Source organism: Toxotes jaculatrix, chromosome 14 (assembly GCF_017976425.1).
Source record: "Toxotes jaculatrix isolate fToxJac2 chromosome 14, fToxJac2.pri, whole genome shotgun sequence".
Taxonomy (NCBI): Eukaryota; Metazoa; Chordata; class Actinopteri; family Toxotidae; genus Toxotes; species Toxotes jaculatrix.
Window position 1 is genome coordinate 2,029,414 of NC_054407.1, and position 25,252 is coordinate 2,054,665.

General features: G+C 42.2%; 2 protein-coding genes across 3 annotated transcripts; both read left to right on the plus strand.

The window, feature by feature from the left end:
• Positions 1-4,519: 4,519 nt before the first annotated feature.
• LOC121193024 lies at positions 4,520-16,768 on the plus strand. The gene is made up of 5 exons (XM_041055122.1): positions 4,520-4,707; positions 4,804-5,166; positions 5,349-5,452; positions 15,037-15,087; positions 16,649-16,768. The coding sequence occupies exons 1-5, from the start codon at positions 4,659-4,661 to the stop codon at positions 16,766-16,768; spliced, it is 687 nt and encodes a 228-aa protein (XP_040911056.1). The 5' UTR covers positions 4,520-4,658.
• On the plus strand, positions 13,694-23,230 carry LOC121192690. Of its 2 annotated transcripts, none has more exons than XM_041054487.1 (5): positions 13,694-13,893; positions 21,720-22,111; positions 22,208-22,570; positions 22,753-22,935; positions 23,082-23,230. In XM_041054487.1, exons 2-5 carry the CDS (start codon positions 22,063-22,065, stop codon positions 23,207-23,209), a joined length of 723 nt encoding a protein of 240 aa, XP_040910421.1. In that variant the 5' UTR covers positions 13,694-13,893; positions 21,720-22,062; the 3' UTR covers positions 23,210-23,230. The 2 variants fall into 2 exon arrangements, with proteins under 2 accessions (XP_040910421.1, XP_040910422.1); XM_041054488.1 differs by lacking the exon at positions 13,694-13,893 and adding an exon at positions 19,614-19,693 and having other exon boundaries at positions 22,057-22,111.
• Positions 23,231-25,252: the final 2,022 nt, after the last annotated feature.

Sequence of the window (25,252 nt, forward strand, 5' to 3'; positions counted from 1 at the left end):
GATTTTAACATGAATACTTTATTTGCAATATTAAAACAATCTAATGAGATACATGCTATACAGTCAGTAGTGTACTAAAGTAAGCTACATATGCTCACACTATGCATACTCAAACACTATGTTTATTTAAAAATTAAAACTACTCTGTGTGCGCGCACGCGCGGAGAACAGAGGGAGAAGTGGCAGAACTCTGTTCAATTTCTGCTTTATTTGGTAGCATGAAAACCTGGAAAAGAAGATGCTTTGTGTCTTCCTTGCATGTGGTTTTGGTCAAATAAAAGCAATTTTGTGTGCGTGTGTGTGTGTGTGTGTGTGTGTGTGTGCGCGTGTGCGTGTGTGCCTGCCTGCCAGGGCTGGACTGGGACAAAAAAACGGCCCTGGCATTTTTGGCTTAGACTGGCCCCTCATAATTAGCGGTGCACAACGTACTAATTTATGTATGTGTTCCCCGAAGCAATGTATTTTACTATTGTTACGTCTTGCCCCAGAGGAAACCATGTCGCAACATTTAAAGGAAAAATGATAAATAGAAAACCTAAAAAACAAATTTAAAAAAAAAATATTTGGAACTACCTGGAAAAACTGTGCAACTATCGAAACCATCAAAACGTTTAGTATCTTTAGGTTACATTTTTATTTTTTGATAAGAATCAGAAAAATCTCATAATAACTGCAGTGATACTGTAGAAAAAACTCGCACGGAACGGAAACAAAACCGTTTTAGGCAACTGCTGCGACAGGAAATAACATTATTCACTGCTCACCATTCTCACGTAATTCTACTCGTAGGTCACCTGTTTTGGCTTCAAAACGGCGAATTTCACCGAAAGGTGAACGATTCTCATGCCTGTCCATCACCTAAAAGTCCCGGTATTATCCTAACATTACTACCTGCTTAGACAATCGTTCCCAATGAACAAGCAGCAGTCAACATACAGGCCGCAATCCCTCCATGGATACACGGCCTCCACGCGCACATGCACAGGTGAGCTCACCTGGCTGTAGTTCGCTTTGACAGCGGCTCCTTAAACTTCACTTTCACAACCAGCGCCTACCTCCATACTTTGTCTCCGATGTCTGCATTTCATCCTCTTGAATTCGGCTCCGTTGCTCCGTCAGATGCTTTATGACTGTGACTGTGATTAATGTCTTTTATGTTGACATAATGTAGAGACTTCGCAGTCCTAAGAGATGGACCTAAGATGGACCCTACTGTCTGACGCTACACAAAAAATCCACTGAGACTTCGAACCTAAATTTAACAGTTTATTAACAAACAAAAGATAATCAACTCATGAGAACGTGCTCTAAAATATAACCAAAATAATCTGTGATCAAAGAAAATTAGTGGTCAACAGAAAGGCAGTTTTGGCTTAGACCGGCTCTTCATAATTAGCGGTGCACAACGGACTAATTTATGTATGTGTTCCCCGAAGCAATGTATTTTACTATTGTTACGTCTTGGCCTAGGGGAAACCATAGCGCAACATTTAAAGGAAAAAATCCCAGCTCCCACCAGCAAACTCACAGTAACTACACATTCAATGGTTTATTTCAAATGCATCTTACACACAAGGTCAGGAGCACGTTGGCTGGCAGTCCACCTGGAAGTAGAGAGAGGAGAACCCCCAGTAAATGATAGCTTCAAATATTTGGAATAGATTTCAGAAATATTATAACACTCTCTCTTCTCTCTCCTCAACAGCCTGGCTTGACTAGACAGGAAGAGAGGGACAGATTATTACAATTTATTAAGTCATTAAATAGAAAACAAATTAAAAATAAAAATATTTGGAACTACCTGGAAAAACCGTGCAACTATCTAAACCATCAAAACATTTAGTATCTTTAGGTTACATTTTTATTTTTTGATAAGAATCAGAAAAATCTCATACTAACTGCAGTGACACTGTAGAAAAAACTCACACGGAACGGAAACAAAACAGTTTAAGGCAACTGCTGCGACAGGAAATAAGAACATAATTCACTGCCAGGGGCGGGCTGGTCATCGGGAGGTTTCCCGAACGGCCGGTCTGTTTTCTGTCGGAACGTTTTTTTAGCCCACAAAATGCAGCATCAGTGTATCGCAGCTGCCTGTCCTCGCAGCCACAGGTGGCACAGAGTGGAACGAAACGTTAGACTGGGATGATTCCGCACCGCTGGACTGGGTCAAACTAATATTTTGCATATTAAGGGGAGGATACGAGCGGCCCCTCCAAATTTGAGCTGATCCCTGTTTCTACTGAAATGTGATTGGCTCAGCCGCTCAGTCAGTCATCAAACTGTCAAAAGTCAATAACAAGAAAGACGAGCGAGGCAGGCAGGGCAGGCACACAGGCAGGCTGTTCACGCACCCATTTGTCTGTACCTGGGAAACTCATGGGGAACGTGCGCGCCACCGCGAAGGGGCGTCTCTTACAGGGAAGAACACACCGGAAACAAATTCCTTGTTTGTATGCACTTGGCACTTGGCCAATAAATCGGATTCTGATAAGATTCATGTTACTCACTCAACCTCTACTTTTCATGAGATGGGTTAGGGTTTTGTGTGCATCTGTCCTGTGCATCTCACAGGACTGTGAAGGACCGTGGCACCGCAAGTTAAGAACATTACAACCTGAAAGCGCAAACGAAACGAAACAAAAAAAAAAAAAAGAAGACACGGTGGTGGTGAAGGAGACGCGCCCCCTGCCTCTATGACCATGGCTGTGGTGCCCCTAAGCAAGGCACCAATCCACACCAGCCCCCTGCCCCAGCGTCTCATAGTGCATACCGGGCATTTTCCCGGTGGGCCGACAGTCCTCGGGCCGATGCTGTTTGCTTTTTAAAAAAACAAACAAAAAAAAAACAACATCGGCCCCTAGGACTGTCGGCCCACCGGGAAAATGCCCGGTATGCCCGTTTACCAGTCCAGGCCTGCTAGTATTTTAAACAATTACAGACCCATTTCTAAACTCTGTTCTGGCAAAGGTGCTTGAATCTCTGGTCAGTGAACAGGTAAAATAATATCTGGCCACCGACTCCATTCTGTCACCATTTCAGTGAGGGTTTTCACAAAAATCACTGCACTGTTAATTTTAATATATTTCCTGATCTTTATAGATTCATGTCCAGTTTGCTGAGCGCCTGTTCATTGCTGCTGTAACAGCGACATTTCCCAGTTTGGGATTAATAAAGTACATCTGTCAATCTATCTTATAATTATGATCATATCTTTATTTATGTTAATACATTTGAATTAGCAGTAACTCAGCACTGATAATAACCAGCAAACTGTAAAATAAGACTGATGTCTGAAAGTCCAACATCATGCTGATCGTCTTTGTGGCCGTCACCAGCTGCAGCCTGTGACATTAATTCATTTAATTTAATTACCTTATTGATCCCTCCTGGGGAAACGACTCTCTGCATTTTACCCACACCAAGTGAACAAAACAAACATACAAGCTTGCATATGCACTATGAGACGCTGGGGCAGGGGGCTGGTGTGGATTGGTGCCTTGCTTAGGGGCACCACAGCCATGGTCATAGAAGCAGGGGGCGCGTCTCCTTCACCACCACCGTGTCTTCTTTTTTTTTTTTTTGTTTCGTTTCGTTTGCGCTTTCAGGTTGTAATGTTCTTAACTTGCGGTGCCACGGTCCTTCACAGTCCTGTGAGATGCACAGGACAGATGCACACAAAACCCTAACCCATCTCATGAAAAGTAGAGTTTGAGTGAGTAACATGAATCTTATCAAAATCCGATTTATTGGCCAAGTGCCAAGTGCATACAAACAAGGAATTTGTTTCCGGTGTGTTCTTCCCTGTAAGAGACGCCCCTACGCGGTGGCGCGCACGTTCCCCATGAGTTTCCAAGGAACAGACAAATGGGTGCGTGAACAGCCAAATGCACAGTTACAGCCCACATTTGGTGAACTGTTCAGACGCCTCTGGCCATAAAACTTCAGTGAACGAGTTAAAGCAGTAACGTAGAGTCGCTTTCTTAAAGTTGGTGGATGTTTTCACACGCTTCATCCTGTGACCCCTACAGTCTGTGAGTATTGTGTCTGTGTAGTTTTTAAGTTGAATGTTTAGCTTGCATTTTCTGTTAGCGGCTACTACTCGAATCGAGTTTAGCTTGTTTGTTCGCTCCATTATACTTTGCGTAGTGTGCTGTTGTTTACGTTATTGTACAGATACTGATTTATGTTGTTTATTTTCTATTGGATTTCAGTTTTACAGTGAATGAGTGTGAGTCTGTGACGAAGTAAAGGATGTCGAAGTCACGTCTCTCATCTGTCATTGCATGTTATCAGGCTGTGTAGCTTCGCAAAGGTTTGTGTGTTAGAGCCAGTGAGAGACAGACTGGAGAGTTGAACCACTGAACATCACTGCAGCTTAGAAAGTAGTTTTTCTCTCACTATAGATGTCAGATGTCCTCTGAGGGAAAAACACACTTGACATGACTGTGATTGTAGCTCACAGTGTTTTTGCCATCAGCATTAAGACTTGGTGTCCTGTCCTGTCCTTTGCTCAGTTTGGAATCAGCAGGATCATACAGAGAAAGGAGCATGGTGATGACTGAATGAAGTCACACTGTAGGTTTTCCTTCTTCTACCTGGAACTTTGATCTCAGCTGTTTCTGACTCTTCACCTCTGTCTCCTCTCACAGGAGAAGATGATCTGCTGGATCCTGCAGCTCATCATCCTGACCTCCTGTGTCTGTGGTTAGTTTACTCCTTCACTTTATTGTCCATAAAGTAGAAAGAAATAAAGACGTTGTCAGTCTGTCTGGTCCTCACTTTCCCTCTCTGTCTCCTCAGCAGGAGCATTTGTAGTGACAGTGACACAGAGCTCCTATCAGGCAGAGGAGAACCACAACGTCACACTGGAATGGAGGTTCACACCCAAACCTGACAGCTCCTCCAACTCCCTTTATATCTACTGTCAACTGATCACTGATCACAAAGTCTCAGTCCTGTATCATCTACATGAGGGTGTTGAGGTCCCAGAGTCTCAGGATGAACAGTTTTCAGGACGAGTCCAGTGCAACAAAGACGTCCTCAGAGAGGGACGACTCACACTTCATGTGTCCAGTCTCAGGACTGAGGACTCAGGCCTGTACCTGTGTGATGTGAGGACAGATTATGGTGTGAGCAATGACAAATGTCAACTCACTGTCAGCGGTAAGTCGGCTCAGCTTCTTCTGTCTGACTAACAGTCGCAAACACAAAAATATTTTAGCAGAAAATCTTTACACCTGAGAAGCTGGAACCAGAGAATATTTACTGTTTGTACTTGAAAGATTCTTTTTCTTTCAGCAGCAGTTTAAAGATTTAAATCAGCCACATTTTTATGTCCTTTACAGCAGCTGCTGATCCCCCCAAACCTCACAGACCAACTGTGAGCCCACAACCAGAGAGTCGGGGAAGGATTGGTCTCTATGCTGGACTGGGACTGGGACTGGGACTGGTACTGGGACTGGCAGCAGTATCAGCAGCTCTAGCAGGTCAAATTCTGCTTTGCCTCAAGGGCAGAGGGAGGGAAAGAGAGAGAGAGAGAGAGTCACCTCCTTCAGTCAGAAACTTTCTTGACAGAGGGAAAGTACAAACTGCTTGATCAGTCACAGAAGCTCGTTCAGCAACAGACTCATTGTTCCACGCTGCACAACAGAGAGACACAGGAAATCATTCCTATCTGTAGAAATCAAGCTGTATAACTCTGAACTCTATCACAGACTCATGTATACTGTGTATACTTCATTATTAAACCTTTAAACCACATACCTCATATACATAATGCAAATATCAAGATGTCTTTGTTTTTCTATTTTTATTTTATTTTATTGTTCTGTTTGACAGTGGAATATATGTATATCTTAAGGACGGTATTGCAATATTTTTACTTTTATTTTCATATATTTATACTTTTTTCACTTCATTTTATCGTATTTGTTTTAGAAACATTTTTTCTCTTCTCTTGGTGTACACATTCTCTGTGCTATTTTCTTCTTCTAATTCATTTTCAATTGGGAGTTTGTACGTAACCAAAGAATTTCTCTACGGGGATTAATAAAGTTTTTAAATAAAGTTTGGAGACTGATTAGAGACCAGTCGTCCTGCACTTTATGTCGATTGTTTCCAAGGTTGTAGGAGCCATGAATGTATTTTTACTAGTAGTAAAGTTAAGGGATATTGTTTGTTCTTTATTTATTAGGATATTGTTCATGTGATCATGTTGATTGGGGGGATAGCGGGTCACATGGTTGTGGGCGTGTACATTAGTTGATATCACCTGTTGGACCTTCTTTTGTTTGAGAGACAGACAGCGGGTGGGACGCCGTATTTTCTGTTGACCGTTAATTTTCTTTGATCACAGATTATTTTGGTTATATTTTAGAGCACGTTCTCATGAGTTGATTATCTTTTGTTTGTTAATAAACTCAGTGGAGTTTTTGTGTAGCGTCAGACAGTAGGGTCCATCTTAGGTCCATCTCTTAGGACTGCGAAGTCTCTACATTATGTCAACATAAAAGACATTAATCACAGTCATAAAGCATCTGACGGAGCAACGGAGCCGAATTCAAGAGGATGAAATGCAGACATCGGAGACAAAGTATGGAGGTAGGCGCTGGTTGTGAAAGTGAAGTTTAAGGAGCCGCTGTCAAAGCGAACTACAGCCAGGTGAGCTCACCTGTGCATGTGCGCGTGGAGGCCGTGTATCCATGGAGGGATTGCGGCCTGTATGTTGACTGCTGCTTGTTCATTGGGAACGATTGTCTGGTTGATGGAGGATTGGATTCCGATGCTGAAATGATCTTCGAGCTGTACATTTGAATATTCGCTCTGTCTCTGAAGTTGATGTTGCTCCGCTGCTGCGTTCAATGTGGATGATCTGTGTTGGATAGTTTCTGTTGGACACAGTTTTCCTTTTGCTAATTTACAAGCTTCTGTTAAAGCTATCAGTTCAGCTGCCTGTGCTGACAGGTGTGATGGCAGTGGTTCAGCTTTTAATATTTTATCAAGTGTAACTACAGCATCAGCATAGCCAGTGGCATTAGTTCCATCTAGATTCTTCCTACATGACCCGTCCACAAACATAGTCATATCTACATTTGCAATTGGAATTTCAGCAAGATCCTACCTTGGTAAAACTGTTTCTTCTATTTCTGCCATAAGAATAAGAATAAGAAATCCTTTATTAGTCCCTCAGTGGGGAAATTGCATTTAGCAACAGCAAGATTACAGTCCAGTAAGTGAAAGTAAAATATAAGTAAGACCAATATGGCCAAAACAAGATACTAAACTAAGAGAACTAAGAGAAAATATAAGTAAGACCAATATGGCCAAAACAAGATACTAAACTAAGAGAACAGCTGCTGTAAAAAGTAAAGTATACATACATAGATAAATAAGTAAAATAAATATGGGCTGGAGGTTGTTGAGTGATACAGTCATGGTTCACCGACTACAGCTGTGGGCAACAGTGTTGATGGATTTAAGGTGTGGCTGTGATAGTAACACTGTCATACAAGAAAGGTGTCCTGCTGGTGATAAATAAGAAAAGTTTATTTTGTAGAAAAATGACTGACACAGTGTGTGATACCTTGAGTGTTAATGGATGAAACAACACTACAGAAGCTGAAGCCTGTACTGCCATGGATGCTGCAATCACAGCGTGAACACATGCAGGCAGAGCTGGTGAAACAGTGTCTAACTTAGAAGAGTAATAAGCTAAAGGTTTATATTTACCTCTGTATTTTTGAGTCAACACTGATGTCATATATCCATTTTTACAGTCAACAGTTTGTTCAAATAGTTTTAAATAATTTGGTAATCCTAACACAGATGTTCCTACCATTAATTCTTTCAAATGCTTCGTTGGCTTCTAGAGTCCAAGTAACAAGATCATGTGCTGCCATAGCTGTGCTATAAATTAATTCAGATAATGATGCTGTTTCTTCAGCATAATGTGGAATCCAGCCTCTACAGAAATTTACCAAACCAAGAAAAGACATCATTTGTCTCTTTGTTTTAGGTTTAGGAGCTTTTAAAATGGCTGTTTTTCTTGTCTCATCCAATGACCTGCCTTCACCTGATATGTCATATCCTAAGTATTTCACCTTTGATTTCCTTAACTATAATTTATTTTTACTCCCTTTGTGTCTTTGCTCTGCAAGAAATGTCAGCAGTGCTAGGGTATCTTGTTTACATTGTTCCTGTAAGAGCCATAATGACAGTGTTCAATGGTTAACTGAGAAAAATGTTGTAATGCCCCTTTTTTGGTTGATTGTTTGTGAGGGTGTGAGGTCACAGCCACTTAGGTGTCAGTTATGATTAAGCAGCCTACGGAGCAAGATGTGTTTATGATTGAATCTCGTAACTGTTTTTTTAAGTAAACATGTTTTAACACAGTTACCAGTCATACTTAATGCTGAAGGTTTTGCTTAATAGTGGTGATAAAGAAGATTAGTGGACAGATTGCATTGCTTTGACATGGATTTAGATATCAGCAGTTTGCCAAGTGGTTCTTACTGTGGCCATGGAACAATCCACCCACAAGAGGGCACCAAAGCTCTCAGAGAAGGCAGTGGAGGATAAGATAAGCAGGCTTATTGGATCCAGAAGAGGCAAATTATCTCAGCTTACAAGCATAATGAGAATTATTGAAAACTTGAAACTAGATGGCTCAACTGTGCATGAGGTAGAAGAAATGCTTCATGATCAGTTTGGTAAAACATTCACTGAGTTCAAGGATATAAATGCTGCAGTTGTGGCTTTACTGGATGAAGATGAGGGACAAGCAGATCAACATAACTGGTATGAACCAAGAGCAGCACCATTAAGAGGCTTTGTTGAAAATACTGAAAAGCTCACAATGATGGAGGACTGTGTGAAGTTATCCAGAGGCAGAATGTGATTACTGAGATGCTGGTACAGCAACAGAGGAGGTCACATCTCCCTTTGAAAGCCATTCCAGTTTTTAAAGGTGACCCTCTCACTTATAAGTCCTTCATCAGGGCATTTGAGCATGCTGTGGATGATAAAACAGACAGTTATAGGACATGTTGTACTACTTGGAGCAGTATACCAGCAGGGAGCTGCAAGAACTTGTTGGTAGCTGTGAGCATATGTCACCTGACAGAGGCTACCTCGAGGCCAGAAAGTTGCTCCAGAGGCAATATGGAGACGAGCTGAAGATCGCGAATGCATACATGGATAAAGCTTTGAAGTGGCCTCAGATCAAAGCTGAAGATAATAAAGCGTTAAGTGCTTACACTCTTTTTCTGATTGGATGTAGGAACACAATTCATGGAAGAAATGGATAATCCTACTAATATGAGTTGTTATTTCAAAGCTTCCTTACAAGCTCAGAGAGAAGTGGAAAACAACTGCATTCGAAATTCATCCTCACAACTCCTGGAATATGGGCCGAGTGATAAAGACTCTAGTGGTACAGTGAGGTGAGTCAGTGTGCAGACTAAGACTAACATAAGGACAGACCTATAAACAAACTGTGCCTGCTGAAACACGCAATGTTAACAGTTTGAGAATGTCAGTACGAGTGTCCACACTGTACATTTAACAGTGTAATAGATCTTATGTAGAATGTTTTATGGCTCTACTGTTTGATCATTTGTGGTAATTGTTTTGCATCTCGCATAAGCAATTAGGGGCTGGAAATGTAAGATCCATAATGACTGTTCATTATTGGGGTGTGGTGATAGTACATCGTACAATGCATCAGCTCAGGTTTTTGGATTATCACAGTTGTAGGAACTGAGTCTGCTACTTTCTGCGACAATTTAGAGGTGACTGATCCTGGCCCTGACGTTACAATGTCGAGACTATAGTGATGTGTGTGTGTGTGTGTGTGCGTGCGTGTGCGTGCGTGTGCGTGCGTGTGCGCAAAATGACCTTGCCGTCCACACATAAAGCAGGCTTCATTGTCCCATCCTCCTCCTCTGCCCCCCGCCTCTGCCTCTTCCCCTGCCACAGCCACTACCGTGGCCACCTCGCCGGCTCCAGTCTGGTCTGCGTTGATCCCCTCTGTAATAAACATCAGAACACTCAGAGATACACACTTGCTCATTTTGAATCCTTCTTCTCCTTCTTATTCCTAAAGTGCCTTTCAGCTGAACATACATTTTGTCTCAGCAAACTTGCATACATGATGTTTTCTCAGAAAGCTACTAATTTGGGGCATAAGACCATTCAAGTATGCATTCTTTAGTTGATGTGCATAGGGTCCATCATCACTGTATGGATCTGGGATTTCTATCCCACTGTTGGTATTTATCTCTTTTTTATTATCATTTTTTATCTTTTTCCTCTATAAGTCCCTGACTTTCTTTCTTTTTTTTCTATAGCTCCTCTTGAGCTTTTCTTTTATTTCTAACACGTGAGGTAGTTTTTGGTCTTCCTACAGACTCCTTCAAGCTTCTCTGTAAGCTTTTCACTTTACTTAAATCAATACTGCACCTGAATTGTCCTGGTCCTGCTCAGTTTCCCTGAATCTCATCACCCCTCTCCTCTCCAGCAGGCCCCGGCCTCCCTAAACTGCTCCTAGTAATCGGTGCAGGGTGGAGGGCTTTTCCAAATGTGCACAGTGTCAGGTCCAGATCTGGAGAATAGAGGAGATATTGAGATCTGACTCCAAGGGCCAAGTTATGTTAGTAAAATTCTAACCAAATCAGCCAAGACTCAGAGACGATCAGTGTTCAGTATTTATTATTGCAAGAAGGAGTCTACATCAACCATGAATCAAGAATGGTATCTTTGTAATACTCTAAGTCTCTATGTCTTCTTTATACACACAGGAGTTCACCTCCCCTTCGAGCTGGTATCAAAGCCAGAGTCTAAACATGCAAACATGCAGCTGGTCTCCTTGAACGTCTGTCTCTGTCTCTGTATCTGTATCTGTGTAAGAAGAACAATATGCACCGGACAGGCTTCTGTATCTGTCTCAAGGGAACAATGTGTGCGCCTTGCTGTAGTTCAAGGTATTGTAGGTCAGGCTGCACAGAATATAACAAAGGCATAGGAAAAGTATATGGATGTAAGTATTTCCATCCCATTATTTTTCCATCAATAATGAAAATTTAATTAAAAATGTGCTGTTCAGCAAATGATCATTTTATAGTGAGATGCAGCATAAATAAAGACATGATTATAAATATGATTGATAGATGAACTTTATTCATTCCAAACTTAACAAATTTCACTCTTGCAGCAGCAATAAACAGGTGCTCAGCAAACTGTACATGAATCTATAAAGATCAGGAAATATGTTTTAAAAAAAATACAAAATGCAAAATGTGCCAGTTACTGCTGCTCTCAGTCCAGAGTCATCTGTCCCACACAGATGAGGAGCTGTACTCTGTCTTATGACTTGTGGCAGGAATGATTTCCAGGAGAAGTGTGAGAGTTAAACCTGTTGAAGTAGGTCGTTCACTCTCTCCATGTCTCCCTCAGACAGCCTGTCTGTCCCCCCACATCCTGTGATCTCTTTCATTCCTGACCACAGTCCCTCATGTTGTCCTGCTGGAGTTTGTCCTCCAGCTTCCTCCTGTATGAGTCTTTCCTCTCCCTCAGCTTGACGGGAGGTTCATGACGGTGTCCTCACAGAACTTGATGTATTCAGTGATGCAGTCCCTCATGGCGCTGATGTCCTCCCCATGAGGCTGGCAGAGCGCGTCCCAGTCTGTGCACTCAAAGCAGTCCTGCAGGGCCTCCTCAGCCTCCTGTGTCCACCTCCTCACAGTCGTTGTGGACACGGGCTGCCGCTGGACAAGAGGGACTGTCACAAAGCCGGGTGCTGCTGCGCTGTGGTCCAGGACGTGCGAGTCCATCCATGTCTCCGTAAAACTCAACCAGCTGCGCTCCTTGAACTCCCTCTGGTTGCTGATCAGCGCCGTCAGCTCGTTCCCCGTGATGATCGCAGGAACGGAGAGCTTCTGTCTCCTCTTCCTTTCCTGCACTTTAGCTCCAGCCCTGCAGCCCCGGCGTCTCCTCCGTATCTCCTTCGGGATTTCATGTCTGGCTCCATGAGACAGTCCAGGTTCACACAGCGCTAACAGCTGGTCGCGTGTGTAAACAATGGCTCTGTGGCCGCGTGCGTTACTCTCAAGTGAGTGGCACACAAAAACCATTGTGGCTCAGTTGTGTTGAGCAAATAAATCAAAGATGAAAACACCAGGAGCTGCAGCAACACGTGTCCGTCCACCTATCTGACCAACATGAACAACAGTCTGGACGTGGAGTGCTGTGGGTGTCCTCTCTGCTCTGACTGCAGCCGGAACCGCTGTGAGAGGCTGCTGTGAGACCGACTATAAGTACTTTGGGACGGGGGAGGGGCTCACGGCAGCACGCGCTGCTCGTTGAAGACAGTAACGGCAGAGCGATACGTGCTTTCACGTCAGTCTCTAAAACACCGGAAAAGTCTCAGACAACAAACTTAAAGTTTGTTTTGCTCGTGTTTAGTTTGTTCTGTGTTCAGGACACAGGCTCAGCTCTTTCTCTTTCTCACTGACTTCATTTGAACAAATATATCTTTTAAATGTGTTGCATCAGGTGTTTTACTTACTTTGTGTTTATATTTTCATAAGTGTTCTTTTTTTTTTTAAGTATTTATGTTATTATTCACATGTGTGCCTTTAAGCCGAGATTCTCTGAAAAATTTCGTTATGCTCGCATAATGACAATAAAGACTCTTGAATCTTGAATCTTGAATCTTTCCCTGATGATGTCAGTGATCATGGTGTGATTGATGTAGTGAGAGACAGTGATTACTGAAAGTTTGTCTCGTTTTTTCATGACTTGTATCTTTTTAACTGGGACAGAGTTGCTTTTTTCCATCATGTTGAACTGGCCTGGAAATATTTCCACAGAAGCTTCTTGAGTATAGTGAATAAACATGGCGCTTTCTGCAAATGAAGAGTTAAAGGACGTGGTTTACAACGGACCTGTCAGATGTAATGCGTGAGCGTGATGCTGCTTGGACCAGAGCACACACATCAGGATTAGAGGCGGATTGGATTAGAAATAAATTTACCTCTCTCTCTCCTTCAGAAAGCAAAATCAGCGGGAAGTGCACAGGAGGAAGCTGGAGGCCAGACCCCAGCAGAACAACATGACGGAGGTGTGGTCTACAGGGAGCGCTCTACCCCGAGTGCGCGCAGGACTCTGAGTCTCAGACCTCCTAACCGGAGCACAGTGGAGCAGCAGAAGTCCTGTCGGTTCCTCAGTGACGGTAAAGGTTTATTTGATTTGATTTTCCAGCAGAGTTCCGTCATCAGCCTCTGTGTGTTTGTAATGTACAGCCTGTGAATCCTCACATCTCACTTGTTACTGAAGGATTTTGTGTCGCTTCATGATTCTTCAGCACTCCCGGGACAGTTCACCCTGCGTTGCCTTCAGGGACACTCCAAAAGTCATGTAGTCTGTGTTCAGTGGTTTCTCTTTATCACACACCTCTGCAGTTGGTTACCGGACTGGAAAGGTGTGTGACAGTGAGTGAATACAGACTTTGTGTTGATTGTATGCCATGATTCTTCAACAATGAACTGAGTGATATTCCTATTGTTCTTTATTTGATGGACGTCTATGAAAATTTAGGACAAAATTATCTCTATGATAATTTTGTCCTAAATTATCTCTATGGTTATTCATAGTTATATAGATTTATCTATATTATAACTTGTGAGATTTTTTTCTGGTTCTGAGTAAACTGAAGTTTGAAACTAGGATTATTCAGAATTAAAAAGCTGCTGCACAGTCTCAGTAATAAAAACTCTCCTGCTCCGGATTCACACAATAGTAAAAGTTAGTATGAGCACAACACAGCTCTGTTTACTCTGCAGCTCTGAGTATAACACTGCTGTGAGCACTATAGTAAGTCCTGCATGAGAGAAGGTTTGTGTGTTAGAACCAGTGAGAGACAGACTGGAGAGCTGAACCACTGAACATCACTGCAGCTTAGAAAGTAGTTTTTCTCTCACTATAGATGTCAGATGTCCTCTGAGGGAAAAACACACTTTACATGACTGTGATTGTAGCTCACAGTGTTTTTGCCATCAGCATTAAGGCTTGGTGTCCTGTCCTGTCCTTTGCTCAGTTTGGAATCAGCAGGATAATACAGAGAAAGGAGCATGGTGATGACTGAATGAAGTCACACTGTAGGTTTTCCTTCTTCTACCTGGAACTTTGATCTCAGCTGTTTGTGACTCTTCACCTCTGTCTCCTCTCACAGGAGAAGATGATCTGCTGGATCCTGCAGCTCATCATCCTGACCTCCTGTGTCTGTGGTTAGTTTACTCCTTCACTTTATTGTCCATAAAGTAGAAAGAAATAAAGACGTTGTCAGTCTGTCTGGTCCTCACTTTCCCTCTCTGTCTCCTCAGCAGGAGCATTTGTAGTGACAGTGACACAGAGCTCCTATCAGGCAGAGGAGAAGCACAACGTCACACTGGAATGGAGGTTCACACCCAAACCTGACAGCTCCTCCAACTCCCTTTATATCTACTGTGAACTGATCACTGATCACAAAGGCTCAGTCCTGTATCATCTACATGAGGGTGTTGAGGTCCCAGAGTCTCAGGATGAACAGTTTTCAGGACGAGTCCAGTGCAACAAAGACGTCCTCAGAGAGGGACAGATCAGGCTCCACGTGTCCAGTCTCAGGACTGAGGACTCAGGCCTGTACCTGTGTGTTGTGAGGACAGATTATGGTGGGAGCAATGACAAATGTCAACTCACTGTCATCGGTAAGTCGACTCAGCTTCTTCTGTCTGACTAACAGTCGCAAACACAAAAATATTTTAGCAGAAAATCTTTACACCTGAGAAGCTGGAACCAGAGAATATTTACTGTTTGTACTTGAAAGATTCTTTTTCTTTCAGCAGCAGTTTAAAGATTTAAATCAGCCACATTTTTATGTCCTTTACAGCAGCTGCTGATCCCCCCAAACCTCACAGACCAACTGTGAGCCCACAACCAGAGAGTCGGGGAAGGATTGGTCTCTATGCTGGACTGGGACTGGGACTGGTACTGGTACTGGTACTGGGACTGGCAGCAGCTCTACTGGTCAAATTCTGCTTTGCCTCAAGAGCAGAGGGAGAGAGAGAGAGAGAGAGTCACCTCCCTCAGTCAGAAACTTGTGTGTTCCCCTCTGACAGAGGGAGAGTACAAACCGTTTGCTTTGCCTCAAGTCTCTGTTCAGATCTGCTGATGATGATTGTCTTTCATTATCTGTAAATTATGTACATATGTTAAATAAAGCTTTATTTATATGTGAGAATCTGCTGTGACGTCTTTTAACATCAGAGACACGAGTTGCTTCAAAGAAGCAAAGACTCAGAGTTCGTCAACAACAGAAACAATAATTAACTTTAAATAACACTTGTGCTTTTACACAGCACAATAGTAAAGACAAGAATATGGAATAAGAACAAAGAGACAACAATAACAATAAAATATAGAAAACATGAATTATACAAATAAAATGTAAAATAAGATCATGACATGAGAAGAATCTCAGAACAGTCTCTTTTTCCAGCTCCGTCCTTCAAACTTTCATTTTCTTCTTCACTTTACTAAAAAATAAACAGCCTTATTATGTATATAGGTTTATTATAGTAATATAGTAATATAGTAATAGTATTAGTAAGTAATGTATTGTTTAATTATAAATAAAATTGAATTTTAAATGTGCTGTTAGGCAAATGATCATTTTCATAGCAAGACACAACATAATTAAAGACATGATTATAAATAGAAGATAGATTGATAGATGAACTTTATTCATCCAAAACTTAACAAATTTCACTCTTGCAGCAGCAATGAACAGGTGCTCAGCAAACTGTACATGAATCTATAAAGATCAGGAAATATGTTTAAAAAATACAAAAAGGTAGTTAAAATTAAAATCAGAATTGAAATTACACTTGCCAAAAGCTAGCATGTGCCAGTTACTGCTGCTCTCAGTCACAGTATCATCTGTCACACAGATGAGGAGCTGTACTCTGTCTTATGGCTCGTGGCAGGAAAGATTTCCAGGAGAAGTGTTAGAGTTAAACCTGTTGAAGTAGGTGTTACACTGGTTCACTCTCTCCATGTCTCCCTCAGACAGCCTGCCTGTCCCCCCACATCCTGTGATCTCTTTCATTCCTGACCACAGTCACTCATGTTGTTCTGCTGGAGTTTGGTCTCACAGAATTTGATGTATTCAGTGATGCAGTCCGTGATGGCGCTCACGTCCTCCCTGTTAGAAAGCCCATCTAGATACCGTTGTTGTATTTTGTACTTTGTTTGTTCACTTACCTTTCCCGGTTCATTGAATGCACCCGAAGCTGTAAGTTGCTGACTGACCTTGAACGCACCTGACCTTGACCTTGAACGCGGATGCGGGGGGAGGGCGCTGGCACTGTACGCATGTATGTGCATTTGAGAGAGCGCGCACGTTCCCTGTGATGATCGCAGGACCGCTAACAGCTGGTCGCGCGTGTAAACAATGGCCCTGTGGCCGCGTGCGTTACTCTCAAGTGAGAGAAAAGTTTTGTGGCGCACAAAAATCATTGTCACTCTGTTGTGTTGAGCGAATGAACCAAAGATAAAAACACAAAGAAGCCAAACAGAGACGAAAACAGCCCAAAACCCGCCCGCACACCAGGAGCTGCAGCAGCACGCGTCCACCTATCTGACCAACATGAACAACAGTCTGGACGTGGAGTCCTGTGGGTGTCCTCTCTGCTCTGACTGCAGCTGGAACCTCTGTGAGAGGCTGCTGTGAGACCGACTATAAGTACTTTGGGACGGGGGAGGGGCTCACGGCAGCACGCGCTGCTCGTTGAAGACAGTAACGGCAGAGCGATACGTGCTTTCACGTCAGAGTCTCTAAAACACCGGAAAAGTCTCAGACAACAAACTTAAAGTTTGTTTTGCTTGTATTTAGTTTGTTCTGTGTTCAGGGCACAGGCTCAGTTCTTTCTCACTGACTTGATTTGAACAAATATATCTTTAAAATGTGTTGCATCAGGTGTTTTCCCTGATGATGTCAGTGATCATGGTGTGATTGATGTAGTGCGAAATCACCCACATTTTTATACTGCGGTCAAACCAGCCGTCTCTCCTTTTTGCGAAGCTAAGGCGCCAACATTTCAAGTGCTCCCGTGTTACAGACTTTACGGAAATTAAACGGATGCGGTTGAGAGTCAGCGTTAGGATGCTACAGCGTGGACCACTTTCCGGTTTTCAAAATAAAATGTGGGTTAAACGTGGGTTAGTGTTAAAAAGTAATACGAAAAGGTGTATCTCAACCAGACAGTGTAGTACTATGATCATACACTGATTTGGAGTCATTAGGTCACATGACCTGGAAGATATTGAGCTAAAATGCTAATATTTACATTTAAAATTTATTAAAAATCTCAGGAATGTTAAAATGGAATTAAAAAAAGGGTGTATCTCAACCAGCCAATGTAGTACTGTGATTCTACAGGTCATGTGACCTAATGGCCAAAAATCAGTGTATGATAATAGTACTACACTGGCAGGTTAAGATACACCTTGTTGTATTACTTTTTAACACTCTTGATCATACATTTTTTATATATATCATCCTTTTTTTTTAAATAGCCTCTAGGTCATGTGACATAACGATTCAAAAACAGTACAGAATCACTCTGACACGTCTTTGTTGCTTTTCAATAACCGACATTCTATTTTGAAAACCGGAAGTTGGTCCGCGCTGTAGCATCCTAACGCTGACTTTCTCAACCGCATGTCTGTGAATGTTCTCATTCATCCAGGTCATAGTTTTCTCTTTCTCAAATTGAATCGAAGGCAACTGGACTTGTATTTCGCCTCTTATCCAAGGGGCTTCATCAGTTCGTACGCATCGGCCTTTCTAGTCAGCACTAGTCTGACCAAGAAAGTGGAGAAGGACCCAGGTATTTAACCTGTTGTGGGTGGGTTCACCAAAGTACCTGTGAAAGTACTGGTTTCACCTGACCATTGTTGTGGTCCCCAGTGAACGACAGTCGTCAGGCCCCTGTGACCCTGTTAGTATCTCGTGTGAACGACAGTCGTTCGGGTCAGGTGAGTCCCTGGTGGATGACAATCGTTGAGTCGTCTGAGGTTAAGTTGTTTACTCTCCTGGGTACATATGAAAGGGCTGCATTGTAAATGGGGGATAGGTGGTGTCGCAGACCCCCTCCTCTGTTTAGTGATGGCTTCTCCACTTTCACATAGATGGCTTCTTTGACTCCTTTCAAACCATCTGTCCTCCCTGTCCAAGATTTTGACATTGCTGTCTTCAAAGGAGTGTGCCTTTGCCTTTAGATGGGAGTAGACAGCTGAGACTGGACCTGAGGAGTTTGCCCTTCTGTGTTGGGCCATGCGTTTGTTTAAGGGTTGTTTTGTTTACCCAATATATAGGTCCTTACATTCATCACTGCATTTGACCGCATATATTAGGTTGCTTTTATGATTGTGTGGTGTCTTATCTTTAGGGTGTACCAGTTTCTGTCTGAGAGTGTTGCTGGGTTTGAAACATACAGGGATTTGATGTTTGTCCCAACCGCAGCTGTCTATTTCCGTAAAGTCTGTAACACGGGAGCACTTGAAATGTTGGAGCAGCTGGCATGACTTCGCAAAAAGGACAGACGGCTGGCTTGATCGCAGTTGTAAGTCGCATCTGCACACCGGGCATTTCCGGGCATTTTCCCGATGGGCCGACAGCCCTCGGGGCCGATGCTGTTTGTTTTTCTTTGTCTTTTTTTTTTTTAGACTTAGAGACCGGCCCACAATTTAGAGGGGGTGGCAATATATCTTCAATATAGACAGTGGACTAAACTAGTCAGGATATAGTAGTTTACGAGAGCGGCCCCGCCCTTTTCTCTGTACTGATCCCCGCCAGTTTAGTGTTGAGCGTGGAAACATGCAGAAGCGGAAGAAAGGAGGTGCGGAGAGGTTGTGGGCTAAAAGATTAAAAATAATCTCGCTATAGACGCTGCAACATGTGCTAAAATATCAGACATATTCTCTGGAGGAGCTGCTGTAGCCTCCAGGGAGAGGAGCAGCCAGAGACTGTTGACAGGGAACGCGAGGGACAGAGTGACCAGGGAAGTGTAGCACAGACACAGCAGGTAAACAGGTAGTAATGTTAGGATAATACCGGGACGTTTAGGTGATGGACAGGCATGAGAATCGTTCACCTTTCGGCGAAATTCGCCGTTTTGAGGCCAAAACAGGTGACTTACGTGAATCATGTAGAATGAATGAGCAATGAATAATGTTCTTAGTTCCTGTCGCAGCAGTTGCCTTAAACTGTTTTGTTTCCGTTCCGTGCGAGTTTTTTCTACAGTATCACTGCAGTTATTATGAGATTTTTCTGATTATTATCAAAAATAAAAATGTAACCTAAAGATAATAAATGTTTTGATGGTTTAGATAGTTGCACAGTTTTTCCAGGTAGTTCCAGATATTTTTATTTTTAATTTGGTGTTTTTAGGTTTTCTATTTATCACTTAATAAATTGTAATAATCTGCCCCTCTCTTCCTGTCTAGTCAAGCCAGGCTGTTGAGGAGAGAGAAGAGAGAGAGTGTTTTAATATTTCTGAAATCTATTCCAAATATCTGAAGCTGTCATTTACTGAGGGTTCTCCTCTCTCCACTTCCTGGTGGACTGTCAGCCAACGTGCTCCTGACCTTGTGTGTAAGATGCATTTGAAATAAACCATTGAATGTGTAGTTACTGGGAGTTTGCTGGTGGTTTTTGGGAGCTGGGATTTTTCCTTGAAATGTTGCGCCATGGTTTCCCCTAGGACAAGACGTAACAATAGAAAAATACATTGCTTCGGGGATCACATACATAAATTAGTCCGTTGTGCACCGCTAATTATGTGGGGCCAGTCTAACATTGACGGCCCCACCCTTTTCTCTGCACTGATTCCCGTCAGTTTAGTGTTGAGTGTGGAAACATGGAGAAGCGGAAGAAAGGAGGTGCGGAGAAGTTGCGGGCTAAAAGATGAAAAAATCTCGCTATCCCGTTGTGCACCGCTAATTATGAGGGGCCAGTCTAAGCCAAAAATGCCAGGGCCGTTTTTTTGTCCCAGTCCAGCCCTGCATTGTACGTCACATCTTGTCTGTGACGTCGTATATCTTATGCGCATGTCTGAGAGTGTCCTGCGGAGGTACTAACATCCGCCCCTGAATCATCTGCTATCTGGGAAAACTCTCCTGCTCCAGATTCACAAAATAGTAAAAGTTAGTATGAGCACAGCACAGCTCTGTTTACTCTGCAGCTCTGAGTATCATTGTGCTGTCTTTAGGTTAAAAATAGAGTGAGCGCTCTTCTCGTCAATGTAAGTAGCATCTTTGCCGCTCCGCATGGTTAGAGCACCTTTACATGACTGTGCCAAATTATTATCCAAGTTGCATTTTTGTGAATATTTTGAAAAACTATGTTAACAGTCATTTTCAAATGTATTAAGAAGTCAGAAAGTGAATATATTTCTTTCTAATTATAAATATTGTTTCTTTTCTAATGTGTGGTTCATATTATGTTTATCAAAGTATTGTAGGCTGTATTTTTAAATGAATGCAGAATCTGCAGAAATAAGTGTGCCAAATTATTATGCAAGTTGGTTACAAGAGCATTTAACTTATGAAAAGTAAAAACTAGGCGCTTTTTAAACATTTTGTTGATTGAAAATAATATTTTCTATAGCTGTATTCAAGTTTCAACAAAAGCAACAGTTTCTTTACAACTGTATACAAAATAAAACTTATAATGTCTTTGAAACATTTGAAATATAAGCTGTTTCTTTAATGTCCAATATAACAAACTTTCCTTTCAAGGAGGCTCAGGTTAGTTAGGTTTCTGATGACTTCTCTGCTGACACTGTGTGCTGCACCTTGTATGGCTTTCCAAAGCTGGTCTTTTGTGCTGTATTTCTTGCTATCACTGTAAATTGTCTTCTTTATTATTGACCATAAGTTCTCGATTGTGTTGAGATCAGGTGAGCAGGCAGGCCAGTTCATGAGGTGATCATCTTTAAAGTCCTCAGAGGCCAACCAGTCGAGGGAATAACGCATGGACACTAACATCTTCTTCTCTTTAGCTGATTTTCTTTTCCACCATGGAAGGAAATTTGTCATGAGCAAAGTGCAGTACCCCTCAGAATTCACTTTAACACCATCCTGAACCTGGAAAGGACCAACAAGTTCAGTTGTTGATGTTGCAGTTGAGTTAGAGCAGCATGGCCACTTAAAATCCAACCAGATGTCCACTTATCTGGTCCATCTAGGTTTCTGTTTGTTTATATTTCTGCAGTGTGTATCCAACTGCTGAAGGACTGCATCTGTACTTTCTGGTTATCTGGCAGCAGCTGTACCTTCCTGGCTGAGAATCTTTATCTTCAGGCGTGTTTCTTATGTTAAGTTCCTTGTTTTAGCCATTTTTGATCTGAATAACTTTCAAATGTTCTGGCTTTATATAGACACAAAGCACCCGAACAAAAACGTCTTCAATAAAAAGGATGATCTTCATTAGTGGGTCAGTGGTACCACAATACTCAAACATCCTTAAGTATTATTATGGAGTTAATCCATTTGAAGTTTTTAATGGCTGATTTTAGGATTGGTTTAGTATTGTGGCTGTGACTGTACAAACACAGATTGGACTTGGAAACTTTAGAGTTAAACTTTTTTCCACCTCTGTAAGTCCTGCATGGCAGAAGGTTTGTGTGTTAGAGCCAGTGAGAGACAGACTGGAGAGCTGAACTACTGAACATCACTGCAGCTTAGAAAGTAGTTTTTCTCTCACTATAGATGTCACATGTCCTCTGAGGGAAAAACACACTTTACATGACTGTGATTGTAGCTCACAGTGTTTTTGCCATCAGCATTAAGGCTTGGTGTCCTGTCCTGTCCTTTGCTCAGTTTGGAATCAGCAGGATAATACAGAGAAAGGAGCATGGTGATGACTGAATGAAGTCACACTGTAGGTTTTCCTTCTTCTACCTGGAACTTTGATCTCAGCTGTTTGTGACTCTTTACCTCTGTCTCCTCTCACAGGAGAAGATGATCTGCTGGATCCTGCAGCTCATCATCCTGACCTCCTGTGTCTGTGGTTAGTTTACTCCTTCACTTTATTGTCCATAAAGTAGAAAGAAATAAAGACGTTGTCAGTTTGTCTGGTCCTCACTTTCCCTCTCTGTCTCCTCAGCAGGAGCATTTGTAGTGACAGTGACACAGAGCTCCTATCAGGCAGAGGAGAAGCACAACGTCACACTGGAATGGAGGTTCACACCCAAACCTGACAGCTCCTCCAACTCCCTTTATATCTACTGTCAACTGATCACTGGTCACAAAGTCTCAGTCCTGTATCGCGTACACAAGGGTGTTGAGGTCCCAGAGTCTCAGGATGAACAGTTTTCAGGACGAGTCCAGTGCAACAAAGATGTCCTCAGAGACGGACAAATCAGACTCCACGTGTCCAGTCTCAGGACTGAGGACTCGGGCCTGTACCTGTGTGTTGTGAGGACAGATTATGGTGGGAGCAATGACAAATGTCAACTCACTGTCAGCGGTAAGTCGACTCAGCTTCTTCTTTCTGACTAACAGTCGCAAACACAAAAATATTTTAGCAGAAAATCTTTACACCTGAGAAGCTGGAACCAGAGAATATTTACTGTTTGTACTTGAAAGATTCTTTTTCTTTCAGCAGCAGTTTAAAGATTTAAATCAGCCACATTTTTATGTCCTTTACAGCAGCTGCTGATCCCCCCAAACCTCACAGACCAACTGTGAGCCCACAACCAGAGAGTCGGGGAAGGATTGCTCTCTATGCTGGACTGGGACTGGGACTGGTACTGGGACTGGCAGCAGCTCTACTGGTCAAATTCTGCTTTGCCTCAAGAGCAGAGAGAGACAGAGAGAGACAGAGAGACAGAGAGAGAGAGAGAGAGAGTCACCTCCCTCAGTCAGAAACTTGTTTGTCTCTGTTCAGATCTGCTGATGATGAAGTAAACCTCAGTTCAGTGGAATCAAAGTGAAGTTACTCAGGGAGCAGACTTCTCTCTGTCCCTGCTTCCTCTCATCCTGTTGGTCCATGAGGCTGCTTTTCCCTGCAGACCCAGTCAGACCTTTGACCTTTCAACTCTCTCACTGTCTTCATGCACTGAGACAAACAGAGAGACAGACAGAGGGGGTGGGGTCACCTGATTAGGGGAACTTTACCTGACTGAGGACCTCTTGCAAACTGGACTGGTCCAAAAACGTGGACACTATATACAAAAAGGGCCAGAGACGTCTCTATTTTCTGAGACGGCTAAGGTCCTTTAACATCTGCCGAACGATGCTGTGGATGTTCTGTGAGTCTGTGGCAGACAGTGCCATCCTGTACACTGTTGCCTGCTGGGGCAGCAGTCTGAGAGTGAAGGACACTAACAGACTCAATAAGATCATCAGGAAGGCCAGCCATGTTGTGGGGGAGTAACTGGACTCACTGAATACAGTGTTGGAGAGGAGAATGTTGTCCAAAGTTAGGACAATATTGGACTCTCCTTCACACCCTCTCCACCATGTGTTGATCAGTCACAGAAGCTCGTTCAGCAACAGACTCATTGTTCCACGCTGCACAACAGAGAGACACAGGAAATCATTCCTGTCTGTTGCAATCAAACTATATAACTCTGAACTCTATCACAGACTCATGTATACTGTGTATACTTCATTATTAAACCTTTAAACCACATATCTCATGTACCTGTATTTTTACTAGTAGTAAGGTTAAGGGATATTGTTTGTTTGTTTTTTGTTTATTAGGATATTGTTCATGTGATCATGTTGATTGGGGGGATAGCGGGTCACATGGTTATGGGCGTGTATATTAGTTGATGTCACCTGTTGGACCTTTTTTGTTTGAGACATGATTTTTCAGTTATTTTTGACCTAAATTTTTTTTTAAATTGATTTTATCATATGTTTCCTCAGGCACTTTACCACTTACCTTTGTAGCATTTAAGGTTGTTCACTGGGCTTTAATTTAAATTTCAATCAGAATTGTAAAAATGTGGATTTGACTGGTATATTTTAAGATTTGTTTTTGTTTGATAAATTTCCCATTTTCCTTGAAATGAATGGTGGTACATTTTTGAAGTGATGAGTTCAAACATGTAATAGAAGGTGTGTTATGTGAGAACATGTCACACTGACTCCAGCCACTAGAGGTCAGGAGTGCACAGTTTTAAAGTTCTCTGATTCTGTTCATGAGTCTCTCAGTCTGTATTAATACAAGCCAAACTTTCACATCTCCTGAGCTCTGGAGCCTGAAACCAGTGGGACACACATTCATTTAGCTGTCAGGTCAGTTGGTTCACAAGTACAGAAAAGATGAAGAAATAATGCAACATTTCAGAATATTACACTGAACATTTCATTATGAGCAGCAGGAAGAATAAGTTTGGATGGAACAGTGTCACAGGGTTTGGGATAGGGTGGGGCAGACCCTCCTAAAGACCGATTATATTAGAAAGTGTTCGATTTACAATATGGCTCAATAAATTCATTCATCAGTAGGAAACGGCAGAACTAAACATCAAACAGAATCTATACAACATATGAATCGTCTAAAAAAATCATCTGATAAAGATTAAAAACCCTGCAACAGTTAGAGTTTGGATTTTTAATGGTAGCAGCTGCTGAGTCATCTGAATTTGAATCCTTGTTTCTGTGCTAAACCGTCTCATTAAACATACTACTATATCAAATGTATTAACAGTCTCTCTACTTCAGGACAGTTTCTGAAACTCGCATTGTCCAATGCATTTTGTCCTACACACATCTGCGACTAAGGGACAACCCTCCCCTCTCCACGCTACAACGCCCTTTTCCTTCTATCTGTGAAACATTACAGGTATTTGAAAAGGTCAGTCTAACCGGAGCACAGTGGAGCAGCAGAAGTCCTGTCGGTTCCTCAGTGATGGTAAAGGTTTATTTGATTAGATTTTCCAGCAGAGTTCCGTCATCAGCCTCTGTGTGTTTTTAATGTACAGCCTGTGAATCCTCACATCTCACTTGTTACTGAAGGATTTAGTGTCACTTCATGATTCTTCAACAATGAAATGAGTGATATTCATATTGTTCTTTATTTGATGGACTTTGTTGGAGCATCAAGGGTTTAAATTATCTCTATGATTATTTATAGTTATATAAATGTATCTATATTATAGCTTTTTTCTGGTTCTGAGTAAACTGAAGTTTGAAACTA

Bases quoted from the DNA above. Each gene is read 5' to 3' on its own strand.
- LOC121193024 (XM_041055122.1), top strand. From the start codon at position 4,659: ATGATCTGCTGGATCCTGCAGCTCATCATCCTGACCTCCTGTGTCTGT. The intron at 5,453-15,036 runs GTACTGGGACTG...GTACTGGTACTG, and splicing joins TGGGACTGGGACTGGGACTG to GTACTGGGACTGGCAGCAGC. The intron at 15,088-16,648 runs GCAGAGGGAGAG...CCCGCACACCAG, and splicing joins AATTCTGCTTTGCCTCAAGA to GAGCTGCAGCAGCACGCGTC.
- LOC121192690 (XM_041054487.1), top strand. From the start codon at position 22,063: ATGATCTGCTGGATCCTGCAGCTCATCATCCTGACCTCCTGTGTCTGT. The intron at 22,112-22,207 runs GTTAGTTTACTC...CTGTCTCCTCAG, and splicing joins CCTGACCTCCTGTGTCTGTG to CAGGAGCATTTGTAGTGACA. The intron at 22,936-23,081 runs AGAGAGAGAGAG...GCTTCCTCTCAT, and splicing joins AGAGAGACAGAGAGACAGAG to CCTGTTGGTCCATGAGGCTG.